Genomic DNA, 24,808 nt, shown 5'->3' on the forward strand with positions numbered 1-24,808 from the left:
TATCTATTTTTAAAGTGTTTATTTTATTAACACTCTAAGGCTTAATTTGTATCTATTTGAATATTCCCTTAATATGTGTACCATATTAAATTTATAATTATCTACTATATTTAATTATATAATCATCTTTATCAACAAAGATATTCCACTCCATCATGTTTGAGTTGATTATTAGAGTAAATAAAAACGTGTTCGAAAGAAATATTTTTATTCCTCTTATTTTTTGTTAAAACGAAAGGCACTTTTTTAATTTTAAAAATGTCTCTATTATTGTTTTTAGTTTTCAATAGTAGTACACAGAAAGAGCAGCGATCACTTTCTTTATAATTCTGTTTATATTAATCAGAATATTTAGTAAAAAAAAATCAAATGCTCTCAAATGAAATTGATTATTATTAATCTTTTTGATTTTGTCTTGTCAGTAATGTGATAGTTCGTGAAAGTTAACAGCTGTTTGCTTCGTGATATTGACAGTTTTAAAGAGATATATAAATGCTAAACAATTGCCTCTCTCTTCTAGTTTTTTATTATCGATTTGTTGGTTTTCATCGCTGTTTTCGTTGAATAAAATTTCAAAGGAATGGGTTTACTATTTTATATGTAAGTCGCTTTCAAATTTCGTATTGTCAGATGAATCATTTATTTGTGTAACAATGTTTCAAAATCAATTCATTGTCATCTGATATATATCAATGAGATGTTTCTATACCATTTTGTAATATGTCTTTCATTTTTTGAAAGAAAAAAAGAACATGAAATGTGACACTAATTTTTTTAATGACATACATAGTTATATTTTTCATGTGCCTATCATATGTGATTTTGCTCTTGAAATATCAATCTAATCTATATTTAAATTATGCTTATTTATCTTATTATATAATTATGCTTATTATTTATCTTATATAATTTATCTTTATAATTATATATAATTATTTTTATAATTATTTAGGAAAGAATATGGTATTGATGTAAAAGTTTTTTTTTTAACTAACAAAAAGGAAAAAAAATAAAACAATAATTTAGCAATTATGCTTACAAAATGTCATATTCATATAATGATTTAGATAAAATGAATCTTTAGTAGAAAATTTAGTTATTAAATATTCCATTGTGTAACTATTTAGATGAGTATGGTATAAATTTTGATGAGTGATACAATATTCAATTCTTATCTACTATTATGTTATACTCATTAAAATTTTATAATATAAATTTTTATGAGTGCAATATAATATCCAGATGAATAAAATATTGTAAAATTATATCTCTGAATTGATTTATTTCTCAAGTTTTCTAAACTTTATGTTCCCGATGACAGTACCATATTTCCATGTTTTCAGAATTTATTTTTCATTTAATTGTGAAAATTTATTTAGTTCTGATTTATTACGAGAAGCTTCATTTGAAAATAAAAAGTATTGGTTTGAAGGATTCCATATATTAATGCTGTGGTATATTAATGTATTCAAGATAGAGAAAAAATAATAATACTTTTGAAATACAAGTTTTTACGTGCATAAATATGTAAATAAAATATTTCTCATCAAATTTCCTTAGGTCAAATCAAAAATAGCAAAAGTAATAAGGAGAAGGAAACAATAATAAGGCTACGAAGAAAAAAAATTCTGAAATATTCATCAGAAATATTAAAAAAAATATATATCATAAATGTGAATTTCAGTTTGCTTAAAGTAGTTTTATCAATTCTTCACAGTTGCACTATTTTTGATTTGACTTAGAATTTTTAAATTAAAAAATATGATTTTCAACATTTTAGTGTGCTAAGTGCTTTCTTAGGAAACAAACTTCTTTTTCAATTTTTTAAATTTAAATTTAGCATTCGCTTTCATGCTATTCTAATATATAAATAAATGATAGCAAATTATGCTCCACAATTTTTAAACGATATTTTTCTGTTTGTTATATTCCTCGTGAGAATTTTAATATAGTGAAATCTCTATATATTGACTAGAGGAATCTTAATAAGAAAATCTTACCTATAGAAATTTTGATATATAAATATTTCAATATATAAAAAAACATATAAGATTTTCATCGTCTACTTACTAAAAAACAATTGTTTATAGTCTTTTTCTTAAATAAAGAAGACTTAAAAGGGAATATCTGTGCTTAAAAAAATACAACAATAATAGCAAATTTTCAGTGTTATTGTTATTCTGTTTGTCGAAATTTCATATTTTTTGCGACCTTCTTATTTTTTACTCTGCTTCCTATATCGTTTATTAATCTGAATTTCTCTTTCGTATTTATTATGAGCATGACCTTTAACCTTTTCACGACTGTTCCAGCCAACCGGCTGTTTAATTTTTACCCGGATGGTCGCTGATTTCTGTTTCAAAAGAGAGCTACAGAATGTAAAACGAGAACATACTTAGTGATAACTCATTTTTCCTCCGCCAAGCCTCATTTGAAACAGAAACTGGCAAGCCAAGATAGAATTTGCACGTCCATTGGGTCGGATCAGTAGTAAAAAGGGTTAAAACTTTAAGAAATCTATAGTCAAATGTTTTTCGGTTGAAAACTCAAGATTCCTGAAAAAAAATAGATCTATAAATATTTTTCCATTTATGTAAATTCAATGCATGAAATACTACTGAATTCTATAGAATTGTTGAGAATTTTTTAGAACTAACAATTTCCTCTATTTTACTTTACTAAGCTCCATCTGCTTAGTTACTTCGCAGTCATTTGGAAATGGAAACGCCAATTGTGATCTCAGTGATAAGTCCAGATCCTATTTAGATGGAGCACTGGATTTGATGAAAAAAGCAAAAGAGAACTTACCTGAGTGTGAGTGCGATTTGAAACTTATTCAACACATAAGGCAAAAATGAAATAATATTATCATCCTTTACAATAAATTATAAAAGACAAATTAAAAAAGAACTAAAAGTATCTGTTGAATGAACAAATAATTGTTCTTATTTAGCAGAATTTACAAGCTTTCATTTAATTCTGAAACAGATACAACTATCCGTCATGCCATTAGATGGCGCTGTTTCCCACCTTTCGGATTTCAGCTTCTGAGATTCATAAGCTAAGTTCATTTAAGTTGAGATATCGATATCATTTAATTTAGACAGATTGAAATTATTTATTATTATTTACAATTTTAAGGATTAATAACTATTTTTAATAAATATGTTTTGTAATAAATGAGTCGAATTATCCGTTTTACGAGAATGGCTTTTTTACTTTCTTGTGCACGAAATATAGTGAAAACATTGTAATAATCACAAAAATTCGAACTTAAAATTTTGACAAATCTCCATATTTTAAACCACGCTAAGTTAGAAAAACACATTTTTTTTAACTGTCCGTCTATTTTTCCGTAACAAAGATAACTCAAAAGTGCTTGGAGCTAAAAATTTAAATAATGTCTTTAATGTCAAATTTAGTATAATGTCTAAATTTGACATTATACAATATTTCTATCAAATTTTGAGCAATTCTATCAAATTTTGAATCTATCTGTCCGACCATGCGAATATATGTTAGCACTATAACTACAAATCGAAGAGATCTAGATAGATAAGATTCGGTACACAGAATTAAAATCTATAATGTAGACACTTGTCAAATTTTATGCCAAAACCAACAAAGTCTTGTCTGCCTATCGATCTTTACCTTCAGAAAAATGTAATAGCAATAACTTCCCAAACACAATGACTCAAATATATCAAACCTGGTATGTGGTTTGTGACTATAAAATGTTACAAACCACATACTTTTGTCTAAATTTTGTTTCAGTCAGTTAGAAAAAGCGTATCTAAAACACAAATTGGAATTTCAGATACTATTAACTGCATGCCAAGGATTAATCGCCATAAAACTCGCCAGGGATCACATGACAGATACAGTAACATCGCTAAATTCACGCCAAAGATCAAAATTTCATCACTATCGTATGCGAGTGGAATGTAAAGTGTTCTCTGAGATAGCATTTTTATTAGGGAGTATGCGAGTAAGTTCTAGGGAGACCCTTTTTCTGGGATTTATTATTATTATTTTCTCCGGGGTGGGGGGAGGAAAAAGAGCAATAATCAATACTGAGTTGAAACAATTGAATAATTCAATTTTGATTACCTAAAACATTCCTGTTTTGCTTTTTGGCTGTTGTTATTCTTATATTCAAAGGAACTATATTTTCTGTAAAATTAAGGAAGACTACAGGGACGGACCTAAGTTGTGAATTCTAAATCCTTTCCAATGTAGGTCTATCGTATATGTGAACCTGCCGTTCTTTAAAAATGCCATCCCTATTAGCACAAAATGCCCAACAACACCGCTGCGATATCCTTACAATAATGTCCGGTAATCAGAATATCGAAAAACAACGTGGAATTATTGGACAATATCTTGTGCACATAGGAATATGAAACCATCAGAATAAATCACTCATGGGGTGTGGAAATTTCAAGGAGCGATGCTTGCTATCTTGAATGCTATTCGTTTATTCCGTCAACGACATAAATTTTTAGGCCCACTCCAAAATAAATAATATATATATATATATATATATATATATATATATATATATATATATATATATATATATATATATATATATATATATATATATATATATATGTAAGCATTATTTTATGGGAAGCAGAATGCAGCTTTGAAGACAGTGAAGAGACTTTCGATTTCGTGACGTTTTTATTTCCTCTTGGAGAAGCACGCATTATGTACAAGCAGGAGCGACGAGCACACACAAAACACAGAACGACACAGAAAGTTCGAACGAAAGAAGTTCTTGAACATTTTATCCCTGGTCTTATATAACATTAGATATTGATAGGGAAAATACTTCTCCATAGTGCTAATATAGAATGAGATTTCGATAGGGATTTTCGCTACACGCGCCGACGAGGCAAGGGAAACACAGGGATCTTTTAAAAAAGAATTTGTCACATCAGCGGTATTTTGTCCCTTCACTCGGAGTGTGGGAAAGTGGGCTTTTAGCCGATTCAGCAATTTCACAAAGCTTCTCTTGAATGAATTAAGTAGAGAAAGTGGAATTGGATCAGGAAATAAGAGAATATTTTAGAATGAAGTTCTTATGGGCTAAATTAAGATAAAAATTTGAAAATTAATTAAATTGAAATTAGAGTTTTAAATATCATTGCATATATATGTATCTAACTAAACTAAATATATAGCAGTAACTATTACTTAGAATTAAATCTTTAATTACCTTTTCATCTGGTAATAGTCTTGCGTATTCTAGGCTCATGCAACCAGATATGCAGACCCATCGATTGTGAAGAAGTTTTGATCAATGGTCGTAACGAAAGCGGAGTGTATACTATTTGGCCTAGGGGAAGAATAGCCGATGACAAGCCAATGGAGGTGTATTGTGACATGGATACTGATGGTGGAGGATGGACAGTATGAAAAACCATTTCGTTTTCAAACATTTTTTTTTTTATTTAATTTAACCAATTTCATATTTGTTACTGTGGAATATTATAATCGAATTTCACGCAGTGCTTAATATTCGAAAGTTATGAAATTTTACGCACGTGCATTCTCAATGACAGTGCAATATTTAAATATTTTAAGAAATTAATTACTAGTTTATGGATCAGTTAAATTAGAGTTTTATACTAGATAAAAACCGCCAGCTGGTAATAAAATTAAATAATTAATTTCAAGTACTATAATTTTCTAACGATTAATAAAACTAAGGATTAAAAAGAAGAAAATAATTTATTAAAAAATTTGCTTCTATTTCCATAAATAAATTAGAATTTCTAAAAATTGTTTTTAACATTCTATTCTATGTTTTTACTGTCTTTCTAAAATAAAAGTTTGAATATTGGAAATTTATTTTAATGCAGAAATTTTGAACTTTATTGCACTATATAAAGATATTATATTATTGCTTGAAATTTGTATATTACTTATGATTTCAGTTATTTCGACATTTGCTCCCAAGTTATTAGAAATATATTTGAATAATGATGGTAATTAATTATATATTTTATTAATAAATAATACTAATTTTATATTATTATAATAATATATATAATTAATATTATCGAAATAATATCAATTATATATTATTTCGACATTTACTCCCAAGTTATTAGAAATATATTTTAATAATTATGATAATTAATTATATATTATAAAATATTAATAAGTAACTCTTTCGGAATACTTAAATTAATAAATATAAGCATAAAAATTTTATTACAAATTTACTATTGCCACTTTGGAGAATAGAGTTGTCAAAATCTTACGATTTTATTAAATATTTTGTAGTTAAATTGACTTTTTTTTATAAAGAGGGAATATTTTAATCTATATTTCATTCATTTTTCAAAGTGTTCAGTTCGCATGTTCTGTAAGCGTGAAACTTCTCTCTTTCAATATACTATTTCTGCATTTTCATATCACCCTTGACAGATAAGAGATTAATTTAATAAAATTTAATTTTTACACAGTGGCGGTCCCTGCTGATGGATTCGAGAAAAGTATTTTGGTTTCTAAATTTTATAATGAATATTATATATAAAGAACAAAAAAAGGAAAAGAAATAAAATTTTAAACTATCATTCTTTGAGTACTCTAATTAAAATGTATTTTTAAAAAATATTTTCGTCATATTTATTTAATGTTTGAAATTGTATAAGAATGCCTTAAAATTCTTGATCTGTAACAGATAAAAAAATAAGTCTCCTGGTAATAAAAATGGTTTGAAACAAATACAATATTACTCCTTCGTTTTATTCCCATCTTTTATGTTTTTCCTTCGTTCACAACACCTTTTGTTGTTTTCCTAAGATATAGCTTTGAATGATAATTAATGTAAGTGTTCCCACGCAGTTGAAATTTCCCACAAACGATCCTCTGATTCCATCAGATGTGTAAAAGCGGAGTAATTCGGTAGAAATTTTTAACAGATACAAATAATTTAAAACAATGCACATTTTTGCAATGTTAATTTTCTGTTTTATTAATAGTAATAATAACGAGTTTATTTCAAATCTCAGGAATAATTTAAAAATCTAATATTATTGTAATATCTGTATTCTGGAATTGCAAATATTTACTACATGTATTATCTTAATATTCACATTACGTTAGAGTATTAAGACAATACATATTTCTAGTTGTATATTTTATGATTAATATGATTGATTGTCTATTTATTATCTTTCAGAATCGGTAAAAATGATTAAAGGATTTATCACATTAACTAGTTTTTATTACTAATTGCTGATAGTATTAATACTAGCTATGGTTATTATTAAAAATAAACCATATTGACAATGACATATATATGCATATATTCGAAAAGAATTTCATCAACGGAATAAAAAAACATCAATTCTTATCCTTTTAAAAAAATTTAATATTTAGAAAAGTAATTGCAAATTTCAACTTGCTATCTTTTCGGAAGAGAGGAAGGATTAATATCTATTAATTAATGATTTTATATTCAAATTTCAATGTGATCATACTAAAAATTTTGATGTAGACAGCATCTCTTTACTTCATCTCTAGGTATTAGATAAGAAGTTGAAGTTCGTTTGTTTATCTATAATTCCAAAGAATATTCGAAATATATAAAGAAAATTTGGCAAAATATTTCCTGAAAAAATTTCTTGATTACCATTTAGTAGTGTCTCTAGAAAGATTGCTCCTGCGAAAATTCGCCATGCATTTTCATTAATCAGAATAATTAATTTTTCACTGCTTTTTTTTTTGCAATCAAAAATAGCATCTCCATCCGAATAATATATGGAAAACACTTTTGTTGTGATACAAAAATCAAGTAAGACAGTGAAGTTACATTTAATAAATCAGGAAATTCCGGATTTACGGATGTAAGAAATCCGGAACTCGGGATCACAATCATCCCTGCATTAATTCGCTGATGAAATTCTTCCAAAATTGGACATATACCTCCAATTTTGACGATAATGCCATTGTTCAAACTTCATTCATACGATTAAAGAACACATTTATTATGACGTTTCTAATTTGAATTTATAGAAACAGATTTATTGTCTGTTGTATTAGTTTTAAAAATCTCTACGGGTTTAACGTCGGTTTAACATATATTTACATAGGTTTAAACAACTAGTTTAACATAGGTTGTTTAAAAATCTTTACAGATTTAACATCTACAATTTCTATATTATTTTTAAAAATTTGTACAGGTTATTCAGAGGAGAGGAAATTATGGCAGACCCAGCGACTATTTCTACAAAGATTGGATGAATTACAAAAAAGGATTTGGTTCTCTAGAAAAAGACTTTTGGTTGGGTAGAATCATTGAATTCCATTTTTAAAACTGTAAAAAAATTACTTACAATTATATTAATGACGTACAATTATTGAGAACATGAAGCATATTAGATTATGGTAAATATTCTGCTTTTCGAGTTTGTGGCCTTAATTGGACAGTTATATTCATTGTTAAAATTTTCAAAGTATATTTAATAGCATTTTTCTAGATTGAGAAATTTAATTACTTACATTTAAATATCAATAATAATATAATTTAATGCAGTATTTACATCAAACATAATTTTAGTCAAAAATTTTGACATTTTTCGCAATTATATTTCCCAGATGCAATAAGTTATTTTAATAATTTCATTATTATTAATTAATTGATTAATGATACTTAAATTTCGATGATGCACAAAAGCAGCATTGTGAAAATGAATTAATAAAGAAAATTGTTAATAGTTTCAGTATTAATCTTAAAAATGAATCATTATATAAACCCCTAATAATAAAAATACCTAAATAATAAAATACCTAGCCCCTAACAATAAAATACCTAAAAAATAATAATAACAGAATACTTAAAAAACACGTTTTCAAAGGAAATGAAAACTTCGAGACTTTGGGGAAAATGATAAGGAAATTTGCCTACCAATAAAGAATATCACTTAACATAAGAAAGCTTATATCTAAAAGGAATTTTTCAAAACAACAAATAAAATATTTCTACAAAGAAATTTACTAAACATGAAATATAATAGTCCTAAATATGAATTCCGAATTAAAATATATTAAGATGTGACTAAAATTCCAACACAGAACATTTTTATTAATCCGTTGCGGTTTTTAGATTTATGATCTCCATATATTTTATTAAAAAAAAATTATTTCCTAGTTTTAAGAATTTTTATAAAAGCACGGTTTTTTTTTTCCCCTTTCTTTTCTTTTCTTTAAAAAAATCATTTTTCCTTGCTTCATCAATTCAAGATCTTCTTATTTATTTATTTTTTCTTCTAACCCTTCATGTTAAAAAAATTGCTTCGAATATGAAATTCATTTTAAAAATGTGTTAATATTTATTTCACTACATTTAAAATTGCAACTTGGGTCATATTATGATTGATAAAAAAAATATCGTCCATAACATTCAAAGGAATTCTCAGCCATTCCCTATGCAGAATAATTTTGAATTCAAGTAATGTGCGTGGAAGAGAAACCGAGCATGAACCTTGTTCTCTAACAAAACTTTTTAAAGGTATAAAAATGCTAAAATCAGGAACTGAAGATCACGTCAGAACGCTTCACTTTAGAATTATACTCATATAAACATGTTCAAACACAGCGAGCCTTGCGGACAAGGTGTTGTCATCTTGGAATAAATGATGTTCTCCAGGAAACAGAGTATAGCGCATAGAGTGGAATTAATTTGCGCGAATGTTGTAATGGGATGGGATCGCCCCTCCCCCTCAAAATTAAGAATAGCTTCCAAGTTAAATCATATCACACCGTATTTTCATAGAACATTCTTCACTGTTTCACATTAGGAACCAGAGACACAATATATAATGCTTCTGATTGTGTTCGTCAGACAAGCACACGTTCATTTTACTTAAATAATGTAAATGACTCATCAGATCAGATTACTTGTGCCCCAATGCTGTTGTGTCCATATTGGGAGATTTCGGCACCATCTCTTCATAGAATTTCGCTGCCACTCTAGCGGCCGTAGGATGGAAAGTCTGTCATGAATGGAGGCAACAAGCAGCCTTCTTTTGAATAGTTTTGTTGGATACGGAATTATGTAAACGGAAATCATTTGCGGCTTTTACGTCATTTGGCAACTATCGGCAACTCCTTTTCAACATTTGGCTTTTATCCAGTATTCGGTTTCACTGAGAACAGCATTCCAGGCTTCTGTCGTCTGTCATAACTCTTAACCCAGTGATCCTTGAGATACAGAAACTCACAAAATTGGCTGTTCCAGATATGAATACATCAGCGAAGAGAGCGCCAATGGTCATACTTCTCTATACGGTTTATAATTTCGAGATACAATGGCATTATGCTGAAAGCATAATTTGTTTATACACACTGGCAGACGCCGACTAATATTTCCCTGTTGCCATCATTAGATGGCGGACTATTAAAAAGATGGTAGAACTTTATTGAACTGTCGAAGTAGGAAACATTTTAAAATAGCTATTCCTAGAATTTGGTCCTATACCAGTGTATTTTTGAATATGTGCACTAAAGTATATGGGGAACAGAGTGCGGTCTCAAAATAGCGAACTTACTTGTGCGTCAAAATTATCTTCCTTTTTTTATTACTAGACTAAGAAGACATCAAATGTTTCTCGTTCAATAATCTTATTACCAAAAATTATTAGTTGATATACAAGAATATCCCTCCCCTTACTTTTTTTCTGAGTAAAAGGAATAGTTGTATGAAGGTTGATCTCGCAAAATTTGTTACAATGCCAATAAAGATTATTAAACAAAGCTGGTACAAAGTAAAATGGCATATACTGAAACACAGACATATTACCTTACCTAATCTCTAAATCAGTAAAAGCATTATCAGAAGGCAAAAACTCGTTTTTCATGCTTATTGATAAGAATTTTTGCCTGCTCGTTTAGCCACGCTATTCTTGGTTTCTTCATCATCTGAAGAAAATTTATTCCTACCAGTACTTTATCAATTATAGGGGGGGGATAATCTCTGGGAGATAAATCATTGCTGTGTTAAGGATGATACCAAAATGCTCTCAGGAAATTCTGTTTCAAAGCTTGAATTTTTTAAGAAAAATAGGGCTTGATTAATATTGCCTTTTTGTCGAATACATAAAAAAGGCGTTCATTTCCTGATATGTCAACAAATCATTATCATAAATTTCTTAGTCCATACTGATTAGTTGTCCACTGATAGTATTATCTTTGCACATGAATGAGAGACCAACTTTAAAAGAATCTCAACATTTCACCTATTGTAACTTGTCTGAAGTTCAATGAATTTGGGCAACAACTAGCATCATTTGTTGCCATTCTGAGAAAAATAAAATTTCATTTTAGTTGTTTCCCTCCTTATTATTAATTCTTCTTGTAAATTTTTTTATTAATTGATCTTGCATCCTAACATTTAAGCATCCTTTAGGGTATTATTTGTGTCTAAGTTGATGGCTCTGTACTTGTTTAGCATTGGATAAATTTAAAATCTTGTACTTGTTGAATATTTTATTGAAACTTTCTTACATTCCAGGCAACGACAATATATTCACTTTGACCAATCAGAGACTTTATTCGATTCGATTTGATTTGAAAGCTGTCGATGGAGAAAGGAGGCACGCCCTCTATGACAAGTTTTGGATCGACGATGAGGATCATAAATACACACTTCACATTAAAGACTACAGTGGGGATGCAGGTACTTGAACTTATTTTTCAACTAGCCGCTTTCAGGAGTAGTGATTTTCTTTTAATTTCAACTGAATATCAAATGCACAATATCATATTCATGGTCTTAATATATTCTTCGTCTTATCCAATGAAATAATTGATATGTAGTCCAGGAGTGCTACTGATTCAGGGTTAGTAAAACGATTTTGTGTGTGTGTGTGTGTGTGTGTGTGTGTGTGTGTGTGTGTGTGTGTGTGTGTGTGTGTGTGTGTGCAGTGATTTGATTTTAGTTATAAACCCCAAAATTTTTATACATAATTTTAATTTTTTAAGTAAAAATATAAAAATACTAGATATAAATCGATTTTGCAATGTTACATAAATTTGTATATCAGTTTAAAAAATACTCGAATAGATATTATCTGTGGGGAAATCTCAAACTAAGAGTGTAACAGAAATAGCATAAAGAGAGATGATAATGACTCCATATCAAAAATCTGAAAATAAGCATGAAGTAAAAATCCGACATAATATCGAATAACTCAGAACGTAAATGTAATGCATATAAATGCATGCATATTTTTTTAATTCATGACAAAGAGAATAATTTAAAAGATAGTTATGAAAAATTTTATAAATATTTTGCTGATGAACATAATTTTTAATAATTTCGTGTTGTTCATTTCTTCGAGCAATTTCATTCAACCAAAAAAAGGTCCTGTTTTGAAAAAAATTATTCATTATTTCATGTCACAGTATTACTCAGTTCTTTGTTTTCTCAATATTTAATTGCTAAATTCAGACTATTATTTGGAAGGGCAGACTGTTCTGAGAACTAATGTTCTCGTATTTTCCTCAGCTAATAAATGGAAACTCAGTTTGATCTAGTCATAGAATGGCGCTTCTTTGTGAAACCTAAATGTGACGAATAATTTTATTAAAAAGAAAGGGTATTTTTCGGTTAGCCTTATGGAAGCGAAAAGTCGCGAAATAATTTAGACCTGCACCCCTACCTTCACCCTCCCCTCCCCCAAAAAACAGCGCCAAAAAAAGTTGTAGTGTTAGCTTTGTATGAGAGTTGGCGCAAGTTATAGCGACGTTTCTTTTTTGGCGCAGGTCTAAATTATTTGGCGACCTTTCACTTACGTCTGGCAAACCGAAAAGTAGTATACCAAAGAAAGATAAAAAACAAAATTACGGCTTCCACTACATGTAGATTATCCATTCTCAAAAAATGTCCTTCATTTATCATAATATTGCCCAAATAATAAAATAAACTTTTAAAAATCGGTCGATGAAAAATTTCAAAAATTTTAATTAGTTTTATCAAGACCAGATAATTTGTTTTCACATCTTTTAGTTTATAAACTTCAACCCACAGAGAAAGAGATACAGAGGTCTCACTCTCATAGACAGTAACGGCAACTTTTTTAACATGGCCATTCACATAGACAGTAGCGCCATCTCTGATGTTATCTGCGACTTGGAACTATTGCGCGGTGGAATGACGTAATTTTTCTTCGTGACGTCATGATACGGATGTCAACAAAGCAACTGCATTTATTATATTGACTTTTATCGGCCAAATTTCGGTCTTGGGATAAAATCCCGTAATAAATTGTTATCTGAAATTATTCTTTTTTTCATTTATTTTCTACCTTCTTACATAAAAACAAAAAATTTCATTTCTGCTTGTTGTGTATTAGTGAAATTCAGATGCATTATTACCATATTTCAGATTAATTAAATTACATTTACCCTTCACTATGAAATTCCATCAAATTATTAAAACAAATTCTATTCCACCAGAAATGATCTCTTTCTCTGTAACCCAAAAGTTAACGATATCGGTATTTCTAGTTCCTGTTTAAGACAATTGAACAATCATTTGATTGATTTTTATTACTTGATCTAAAAATCCTCATCTGTTAAAATGATATTTAATAAATTATCTATCAATTTCATAAAAGCTATAAAAATTATTGCTCTATCATGTAAAGCAGGATTCAAGTTATTAAAACTTGATGAAGATATCTCCTTGCATGTAACCTATGTATTTGAGATAAACAGTTGATTTCTACTAAATGAGCTTAATTTCTTCTTTAAAAGTGCATTTAATTTATTTTCCTAATAAAATGAATTTGTCAAATTTCCTAACAAATTTAATAAATATATTGAACAAAAACATATTTATTTTAAGAAATGCAGGATAAATAAATTTATCAGGAAGATCATTCTAGAAATTCCGATTATAAATCTTAAAATCAAATTAAATGTTACAATGATATCTTTATTCCAGTTCGAGATTAGACAAAGAACTTATCGCCAAGTCCACGAAACATTCGCCAAATGGCCGCCATCTTTGATACTGATTTATATAAAAAAAAAAACTGCATTGGTCAACAGCAAGATAATCAGTGCACTATATGCATTGATTATCTTATCTTATTTATTTATATATAATTATTCCTATGATTGTCTTATCCCACTTTTTCGGTGTCGCTATTATTCCGGTGATTGTCTTATCCCACTTATTTGTAAGCCAATTTGCAGCTCAATTTGTTTGTACGCCATTATTCAAACCTTTATCTTCACCGCAACTCTAGCAAATGCAGAATTGTCTGAAGGTTTAGATTATAACCGATGCCTTTTTTGCAACTTTTATATGTAATTGCTTTTCTGAATTGCTCTTCTGATTCTCTAAAAACTGCTCTTCTTTTGAACCTCTAAAAACATAGAATACAAAGAATCAGCATAAAGTATATAGTTGAAATATTTTTTTCCTTATTAGGGGATTCCATGACCCCTAACCATGACAATCAGAAGTTTTCCACAAAGGATCAAAACAACGGCAATAATAAAGGTGGGAACTGTGCCGAAAGTCATAAAGGTGCTTGGTGGTACAACGCCTGTCATACTGCCAACTTGAACGGTCTTTACCTCAGAGGCAAGCACAACAGTTACGCGGATGGAGTCAACTGGTACACATTCAGAAATTACCACGAATCGCTGGAGGATGTTGAAATGAAAATACGGGCAAAGAATTTCAAGAAAAATTATTCCTCCATGAACAATTCGCGATGTTGTTGTTGAAGAATATGTAATAGCATCTTAAATTATGTAAATTAAAATGATCCACAAATAAAATAAAATCCATAAAATTAATTCACTCAAGTTGTTGCGTTTATCTCACCTGCTTACATGCAAAAATGCAGGCAGGAAGCCTATCATCATTTGGTCTAAAATTGAATACTTATGTATATTTCTGATGAAAAATTTATATGCCAAATTCCATCCATCTCATGTGTTCATTTTTGTATTATTCTATTCATATGAGTACAGGCAGACTTCTTTCAACTGTTTTCGTCACAAACTTGATAGAAATTCACAAACATGGTGTTAGTGCATAATGTAGTCAAGTTTGGTTCTTGCATCAAAAAAAAAAAAAGAAAGAAAGAAAGAAAAACCACGAAACACTAATCAACCAATTAATTTTCCTCCTTCAGTTTTAAGAAGTTTTTGAGTTATTTAATTCACAAGCAGAATAACTGACGCATATAAGGCAAAATTATATTTTTTGAACTCAGGAGGATCTAAAATGTGATAATTAATCAAAATTTGGAAGATCAAATTTTCAACGAATTACTATATTTTCTTTTTAAATATGCAAATAAATAGTTGCCATTTATTTTGGTCTTGATATCAGAATTGTCGAGAAAAATTTATTAATCTTTGATTTTTCAAAAGTTCTGTTTAAACTTCTCTAAAGTACCTCTTTTTATATCCATTTCAGTTAAAAAAGAAACTTGGCATTAATTTTTTAAAAACATTTTATAAAAACAGTAAACAGTTAAAAGTTTTGTAAACCTCAAAACAAAATTTTGAAAATGCGTCCAGATTGCCTAAATGAGTTCTATGTATTAAATCACAAACATAGAGTGATTTACAGAATTTTTCAAAAAAAATTTCTTTCGGAACATTGTACAGGGGAGTACAATTTTAAACAAAAAATGTTAAAATTAAGACAGAAAAAAATCATACAATTTGTGAATTGCAGGAATGATAATGAACAAAGAAATGTTAAATACAAGTAAAATAAAGTTATCACAATCGAAACGAAATAATACCAGTCTGTCACAAAAGAATATTTAAGTATGGCAAAAGCATACATTCGCATAGAAATATATTTTATGCTTATGAATACATTAAAGAACAATGAATCAAGTTACACAGATGCATGGAAGTTAGAAAACATAATTCGCGATGTCTCTATAAAGTGCCTTTTATTAATTATCGATCATAACATTTTTTCATGATATTTGAAAATAGGAATGAGTATTGTATTTAATACACAGCTTCCAAATTAAAAATGTTGTGCATTGTGAAAACATAATGAATGTTGGACATACAGGAATCGAACAATTCTGAACAAAAATTAAAGCTTCAAAATTGGTTTCGAAATAAGAGAAATAATTTTCAAGGAAAAGAAACGCCATTTGAACCTTCTTGTTGGAAAATAGTAAATAGCAGTGACCAGATAATTTATCAACAGGATTAGAATATAAAAAATAAGGATATTCTTTTACCGAAGACATGAAACCTTTTAAAGACGTACATTTAAAATTCAAGTATGGAATACTATCTTCCATTATGAGAATTTATGGAATTGGAGCTCCACGAAAAATGTCTATATCCTACAGAATTTTTCGACATTTTCTGATTCTTCTGATACACGGAATGCCAGTTTATTCAATATTTGCTTCTATAGTTGAATATAGGAATAATCGACTTTATTTCGAGAATTTCCTGGGCTTGTTTATTGGCGACTCTCTTTCTTTGGCAATGCATTATAGCATAATATTAAATAAATATTCTTTGCAAAATGTTTTGATTAAGTACGAAAAACTAAATACCATCCTTGGAAGGATATGTATAAGACATCGAAAAGTGTTGAATCTCATTGTAATAATCATTACACTAATATGGGTGTTATCAGCTACGGTATGCACAATAACAATGCAACCTTATCCAGAACGGAAACGTTTTTATTGTTTCTTCGTTCTATCCGATAATTATCTTATTAGTACCTTCCTTAATCTTCTTGGAACTCACTTTATATTTGCATATATTTATGGAATTCCTTGCATACTTGGAATAATGTGTGGTACTTTTTATTATGAATTCAGCGAAATTCTTTTTAACTTTCGAATATGTTTAGAGACGCAAAACAGCCTTTTCATTGCAAACAAATTACTGCACGAATTAAAGATACACAGTCAGCTCTACAAGCTGTCGAATGAGCTTCAAGACGCCATGTCGTTGATATGTTTTTTACTTCTTTCCTTTTACATGATTGTTATGTATTGTTCCCTCTCTTTATTCGTGCTCACAGAAACAGAAGATATTATTGCACCACAAGTAATCGAAATTATATTGCTAATCGTGTTCATCCCCACAACCGTCACTGGGATTATATTGTGCGCATCTAGAATAAATGCGCAGAACCGTAAGATACAAGCAACTCTCCATTTATCTTTGGATTCTTGTACCAATCTATGTAACCGTGATGCTGACATTATTACTTATCTAAACCGTATGAAGGAGAAACAGTTTCCAGTCATGTCAGCTTGCGGTGTCTTAGAATTGACTCCGAGTCTTTTGCTTGGTCTCTTTGGCTCTTTTTTTACATATAGTTTGCTTTTTTTAAATCTCAAACGCTAAAACGCATTAAAAATGGTAGCATGACGTTTGTTGAGAATCATAGAAATCAAACTCCAAACAATTGATTTTCGAGTAAAAAACACAGAATGGAACCTAAAAGAATTCTTTTCTGTCACCAAAAATGTGATAGGATGTCTCATCACAATTGATTCAAACAAAATATTGAGCTAAAGTAAAGATACATGTGAGCTTTACGAACTGTCGAATGTTTTTCACAATAACATATCGTTAATATGCTTCTTTCTCCTCTGGTTTTCTTTTTTTAGCAGTCTTTATAATCTTCATGCTTATATTCCTTCTCAACAAAATCGGATAAAGGACACACAGTTCCCAGTCATGTCAGCCGGAGATATCTTGAAACTCTTTCTAGAATCTATTTCTCGGCTTCTTTGACTCTTTTTTCTTATATTCAGCTTTATAAATATACTCCTATATAATTTGCATGTTTTAAAAAGATGACATTTAAAATGTTATTTTTCTCTAGATTATGCTGCTCAATTTACCAATACTATGATTCTCAATAATCGATATTGTGTTATAACTGGACAGTGGGATACCATCATTTCCGAGTTAGGCAAAGAAAAAGAAATCCAACATTTATTTTTTGTCCTTTTATCTGCATAAAAACCGAGAAATCGTCGAGGAATCTCTTCGCTGACATATAGTGTAATATGACTCAATTGTATTTTCATTATGTAGGAGAAGAACCCTATAATCCAAGGAATCGGGTTCTTCCGAATTAGATCGCTGACTTTCGAACTTCATTTCAAACTGATTTTCTGATATTGCATCGTTTATTGTTTTTTCTTTTTTTCTCAAGATTACTTAGATTCCTTGTAATGGCTTGAAAATTATCAGAGTGTGATTTATATTTTAACTTAGCTGTGTAACTAGGTGAATAGTCTTAGAGCCTGAGTGCTATTGAAAAATTATCCGAAGAAGAATTTATCCATCATTATTATTCTACAATAAAAAGTGAAAATCAAGATAATGGAGAATTTTTTGAAAAGAAGAAAGGAAAATTGCAACAAGTATATGCAAGATTTTTAGTCATATTAAAAAAAATTATCCAGAAAGTTCAATGCCATTAGTCTGGAGCTACAGGAACTAAAAGAAATTATTTCTAATTCGGATGTTGTGTTAATGTAATTTAAAGTGTGAGAGTTGAAAAAAGCATGCTTTAAGGGACTAAATTGAAAGAAAAATGAATATTTAAATTTCCGTTAATTAAAAGGAATTATTCAATTAAATTAAGGGATAAAGAAAGAAGGAATAAAGAAAAGAAGGAAAAGAGAAATGAAAGAAAACATGGAATAAAGAAAGAAAAGAAGGAATAAAGGAAAGAAAAGAAGGAATAAAGAAAGAAAAGAATGAATAAAGAAAAGAAAAGAAGGAATAAAGGAAAGAAGGAATAAGAAAATAAAAGAATAAAAGAATACGGATTTTTATTTCGTTGTTTTAGTCATTCCTTAAGAATTTGTTTTTGATTACATAAAATATAGCAAGTTACATAATATTATATTTAGAATATAATAGCAAATAGCTACATTAACTATATTATTATTTATAATGCTTAATTTTGTACAATTAAAATTCATAAATATACAAAGATTAAGGACATCTCTCACTTCTATATAACTTAAAACAACAATTCGAAGAATCAAATTGAAACAATATAAATTTTTGAAAACTCCGTTCCAACACCATTAATGGAGTTATAAATTAACTCTATTAATACTTTTAGTTTCTCTTAGTGGGCAACTAAAATCACTCACTGTTTAGCCGTTATTTCTTCTGTGATATAACGAAATTCTACCAAAATTTTGATGTAATCTGCCCTATATATTTGGCATCGAAATTATGAAAATACATGCAATGTCTAGCACATGAGCTCTAAAAAATTTATTTGAATATTTATGCAATTTACTTTGAATGTATGTATAATTACCAGCTTATTTTAATGTGATATCAGGAATTTTGATTGAAAGCACTGCATTTTACAAACAAATTATATTTTTAAAAAATGAGTTTTTATTTTATAAAACTTTGTCCGAACATAAATGCTCTTTTTTGCAAAAATGCATATAAATATTGGACTCATCTAAGAATGTCATTACTGAAAGTTGGAAATTATTGTAATATTTTTATAAAAAAAGAATGATCCCAGATCATTTTCTTCATCAATTTCTTGTTTGTGTCCTAAATACCCTCAAGACAAATCTTTACTGCAAAAAATAAGCTTAAGTATATTCTTGACATGACGGATAATATAATGTAAATTTAAGTTTCTTCTGATTACAAGTGTTTCGCATAGAAAAGTTTTGGAATAAAAAGAGTGCCTCTATTATTCAATTCTTTTAAATGAATTTTTTTTATTACACATAAGACATCAAACAAACGATTTTTTTTTTTTATTTTCTGAGATATTCCAAAAAAAAAGATAATTATTTTTTAAGAAATCAATTCACTTCTGAAGGAAACACATAGATACACTTTTTACAATTCCGTCATTTTGTTCTTTTCACAATGCAAAAAGTGCATTCCTTTTACGATAAGGCAAAAGGAGATACTCTTTTCAATAAAAATGAAAGAAGAGGCCACATTTATCAATGCGTTTTTATATGATAACATTTTCTTTAGCTTTAATACTTTATTCAATTTATCAATGCTTTCGAAAATCTCCAGTATATTTTTTTTCACTCAGATAAAAGGCATATACCAAAATATAACTATGTTTTGTAAAAAACATGAATATTTTTTACCCAGCTGAAATTATATAGGATATCCCTTCTATTTTTGATTTAATGCCTAATTTCTAAACCGGTAAAAATTATTATTTATTTTCAGATGAAAAAAAATGCTCTAAATGATATAGTTGAATTGATTTTACACTAGCCGCCTTTAGCAAATAATTGGTTTTCCGAGATTAACGGTTACTGAAAATTTCAACTGATTTTGTGTGTGTGTGTGTGTGTAAACTGGATGATTTCCTCGGCAAAATATTTTTGGAATTCAGTTTTTGGTAGATATACAAATCATATTTCTTAGAAGTTTAAAACTTCATTTTTCTATGCGTTTCCCTAATTTTCTGTCTATATAATTATGTATTTTGCTATGCTGCAGAAAAAGAGCAGTAATATTTAAAAAATGAGAGTATTTCAAAAAATTTCCAGCATTTCCAGATTCTGAATTCAAATATTAATTTCAAAAGCGAAAAAATTAAAGCAAACGTTAAATGATTTCATTATTATACTAGAATTTACCAACATATTCATATACTGATCATCCAATGGTATAAACATGATGAAATATTAGTAGCAACAATGAAAACAAGTTGAGGTGCATTGTAAATAATGAAATATATTGCTATGAAATAAGCTTGAATATTTTTTTCAAAATTATATAAAATTAGAAAAAACGTTATATACTAAAACATTTGACATCATTGAAATTTTTTTAATTTTAAAGTGATATAAAAATAAATTTTGTGTTTTAAAATTTTCCACTGCATGTTCCATTCCTAAAAAATAGTCAAACAAATTTATATTAATATAATTTATTTCTAATAATGAATGCTTTTACACAGGAAAGTATTCTAAAGAACTCTCTTTTTTATTTACGCTACTCTGAAAAACCGATGGCATGTTGAAGCAATTATATCTTCCTCTCCTGGTGAAATCTCTTCCGCCACTTCTTACTGTGTCACAGAATGAAGTTCCTGTACTCCTGTGAACGAGAGTACTTGTATTCTTTTTCACATGTTATTATCATGTGAGACCATGATGTTGTTTTGGTTTGAGGTTTTTGAAGCCTCAAAAGGCTTTGGCAAGAAATTGGCGATTTATCGCTTTTGAGGCATCCATTTTTCGCTTTTAGGGTTATTAGAAAATAATACAAAAGTATGTCACATTTAGCGATTTATCGCCAACTAAAATTACAACTTGATTTCCAAATTATTCATTCTCTGAATTTTACGAATTGTCTTAATTAATTTAAGTCACTAATCAGTTTAAACCGGTTTGAAACCGGTTTCGAAATTTAGAAAAACAATGTTTTTTTTTATCTCAAAATTGGTCGAGTTTCCAAAACTTTGTTTGCCAGCTAGAAAAATTGGAAATGAAAGTTTAAAAAATTAACATTATATATATATATACAGAGAGAGAGGGGGGCGATGCACAAGTCTCGTGATTGTTTGAAACTAGTTTAAACTGGTTAATGACTTAAATTAATTAAGAAGAAAAACAATAATGTTCTCACATAGTAACTTGAAATTTGCGATCGTAGATTTCATTTTTTTTTATAATTCTTTTCCCTCATATTGCACTATAAAACCATGAGGCTTACCAACGTGTCTGTCCTTTTGTTTCATTTTGATGCTTCATTTGTCTATATATTTTACAATTCTGCTTCTAATTTTTTTTAAATCATCAATGAGCAAATGCTAGGCCGATATCTAAGAGGTACAGACAATAGTTCTGCATATGATATCACAATGTCTCCTAATCATTCATTTTGCGAGTCACTTTTTTTAACATTTTCTTTTGCTCATTAAGAAAACACTTATTATGAGAGGCCCTTGTTAAGTGAAGTTTGACAATATTCTAAACGGGCTAATACAACCTAAGGTCATTAAACTTTGCACTTTTTCAAATTTCGTAAAATCAATGAATTATTGTAATCATTTAGGGTATTTTTACTATCATTTTATGTTTATTTGTACATTTATAAAGCAATTTCATAATTAATTCATTTATGGAATTTTTATTTACAGCAAAATAAAATCTTTTTATAATTTTGACAAAACCATTTTTGAGAATACCGTGCAATATAAAACATTAAGCAGAGCACCAATTTTGCGCAACTTTGTAACATAATGTGTTAATAATTCAAAATTTTCATTTGATATACTTCATTTGCATTTATATTGTACGTAGCTTCATATTAACAGAAAACATATCAACGAAGAGACATACAATTTTGCATTATAATTAAATAAATTATTTGGCCCCTTAATCTATTATTTAAATACAACTTATCGATTTCATATTCCATGTAGCTAAAGGTGATAATTTTGATTCCTTCTATCATCCTTTACAATTTGAGCAATTATTTTTTGAGAATTCTGTATAATGAAAATAAAGTCGCGTCTTCTTCATTCGCTTCAAAATCATCTTTACTGTCATACCCTCAAATTTATATTATTTTGCATTTACTGCCGTAATCTAATAAGTAAAAATGAGTTTTTGTTTGTTCGTACATTTTGCGCTACCTACGTTCAACCGATTGCGATGAAACTTGGCCAAATTATTGCTCGCTCCTGCGTGAAGGTTATATTTTAAATTGACAGTTGACAAAAGACAAACAGTAAACGGCAAACGGCACATGTCATTCGAGTAAATCACACATATATCAAACAACATAAAACTATTATCATGGATGACAATCAATATGAGTGAAATAAAATCGAAAATATTTAGTGAAAGCGCTAATTTTTTTCTTCTCATTCATGAATAATAATCTACACAAGATGTTGTCATTCAGCAACCACAAAATTTTGTCTGCGGCAAACCGCACATATTATTCAGTCTATCTCCCAAAACCAAAACAGAATTATTATTATCAATGGCGATCAAGTTAAGTTATATATATATATATGATATTTCCCATTGCAAACATTAATTTTTCTATTTATTCAGTGAATCGACAAACTATATTTCGATTATACAAGCGCATATCGTGTTGATTGTTTTGACAAAATACAAATCCCCAAAAGTTCGTCACTTTGTAGATCTATCAACCCAGAACGTAGAAATAAGCCGATTCGAACTTCTCAAGCAAACGAGGAACGGCAAACGAGCAATAAAGCAGATAGTTTAAGAATTGCAAATTGTGCTTCAGAATCTCAAGATCAACATGCGGCAAGAATCGAAATACAACGTTTATATGCTACTTGATCACGCGCATCAGAATCAAAAGACCAATAATGCGGCAAGAAGTGAGGCAACTGTTCTTAACAGAAAGTCGATTGGAGAAGATGTGCTTATTCCCATTATTCCCACCGACATACCTTTTAATTTCAAGCGATTGATTTCATTCGACTTACATTCTCGTTGACCATCAACAAGATGCCAGGTCAATCACTTGAAGTGTATGGATTAAACCTAGAATATCCATGTTTTTCACGCGGCCAGTTGTATGCTGGATGCTCATGAGTCGGACAACTACGAAATATATTTGTTTTTTTTTTTTCTGATGAAGGAAAAACAAAAAACATTGTGTACCCTAAAGCACTTGAATTATTAAGTAAAAAAAAAATAAAGAGAATAAATATTATTTATACTTCTCCTTTATATATCATTAAAATTCAATGAATATGTTCATTGTCAACAAGTAAATAAATATTATTCTTTCTATCTTTCCTAATTAAACGAGATAGCTATTTCAAATTTCGAACGATATTTCCAAAATTATGTTTCTCTCCTCAGCAACGTGCCGGGTACCAGCTAGTATAAATATAAAATATTAATATTTATAATTATTTCATTTAAAAATATTTATTAAGTTAATTACTTATATGTAATAATATTTAAGAATTACTAAATACTCTTAGCAGTGTTATTACATCTTTGCCTGAAATAATAAAAAAATAATTATTTTACATCAATTTCTTGCAAAAATATAGAAAAAATTATCAAATGACAAGAATTAGAATCTATCATCATAAAATAATCGACTAACAAATCACAAAATAGGGTTAAGAATATTAATTTTGTTTTTTAAAGGCACAATTTTATAAAAATTATACAACTTAATTATAAATATACTGTTTAAACTATAAAAATAATAACTTCTAAAAAAAGTGAAAACTTAAGCATATAATTACAAATACCGTATAAATTGAGAACATAATTTTCTTGTGATTTTTTTCCATTGTATTTTATGTAGAAAAGTTTCTATTATATTATCCTCATGTCTAGAACCGTTCCATTTTAACTGTAATGCAAAAAAAAAAAAAAAAAAAAAAAAAAAAAAAAAACCTGAATGAAGCAGAGACTAAAAATTATCTTTCCAATATTTGAACTAAGAGTAGCTCGTAAGTTATTACAACTCCAAAACTAACAAAAATGAAACTTCTGTCTAACTTCCAAACGCCAAATGGCTTCACTGTTACATCATCATTGAAATCATCAAAGATTTGGATTATCTTGATTATATCCGAGCTTTCTTTTTCGTGATGAGTTTCCCTACTCCTTGCTTCGACTACAGCACTTCTCATTTTCGAAAAAATGATGGGAATCTCCGCAGACAATGCAACTAAAATAATGAACAGAATGCCATTAATAATCACATTAAGAATAGAATTTTGTGATTCACCATTTGCTATTGAGAAGTCGGAACGTCTATACATTAATTTCGTCAA

At 28.6% G+C, this 24,808-nt stretch overlaps 1 protein-coding gene across 2 annotated transcripts; it reads left to right on the forward strand.

The window, feature by feature from the left end:
• Positions 1 to 473: 473 nt before the first annotated feature.
• LOC129984185 (techylectin-like protein) lies at positions 474 to 14,830 on the forward strand. 2 transcript variants are annotated; one of them, XM_056093997.1, is made up of 6 exons: positions 474 to 600; positions 2,684 to 2,814; positions 5,258 to 5,418; positions 8,202 to 8,307; positions 11,531 to 11,695; positions 14,459 to 14,830. In XM_056093997.1, the coding sequence occupies exons 1-6, from the start codon at positions 581 to 583 to the stop codon at positions 14,758 to 14,760; spliced, it is 885 nt and encodes a 294-aa protein (XP_055949972.1). In that variant the 5' UTR covers positions 474 to 580; the 3' UTR covers positions 14,761 to 14,830. The 2 variants fall into 2 exon arrangements, with proteins under 2 accessions (XP_055949972.1, XP_055949973.1); XM_056093998.1 differs by lacking the exon at positions 11,531 to 11,695.
• The last annotated feature ends 9,978 nt before the right edge of the window (positions 14,831 to 24,808 follow it).

This window comes from Argiope bruennichi, chromosome 9 (genome assembly GCF_947563725.1).
Source record: "Argiope bruennichi chromosome 9, qqArgBrue1.1, whole genome shotgun sequence".
NCBI classification, from domain to species: domain Eukaryota; kingdom Metazoa; phylum Arthropoda; class Arachnida; order Araneae; family Araneidae; genus Argiope; species Argiope bruennichi.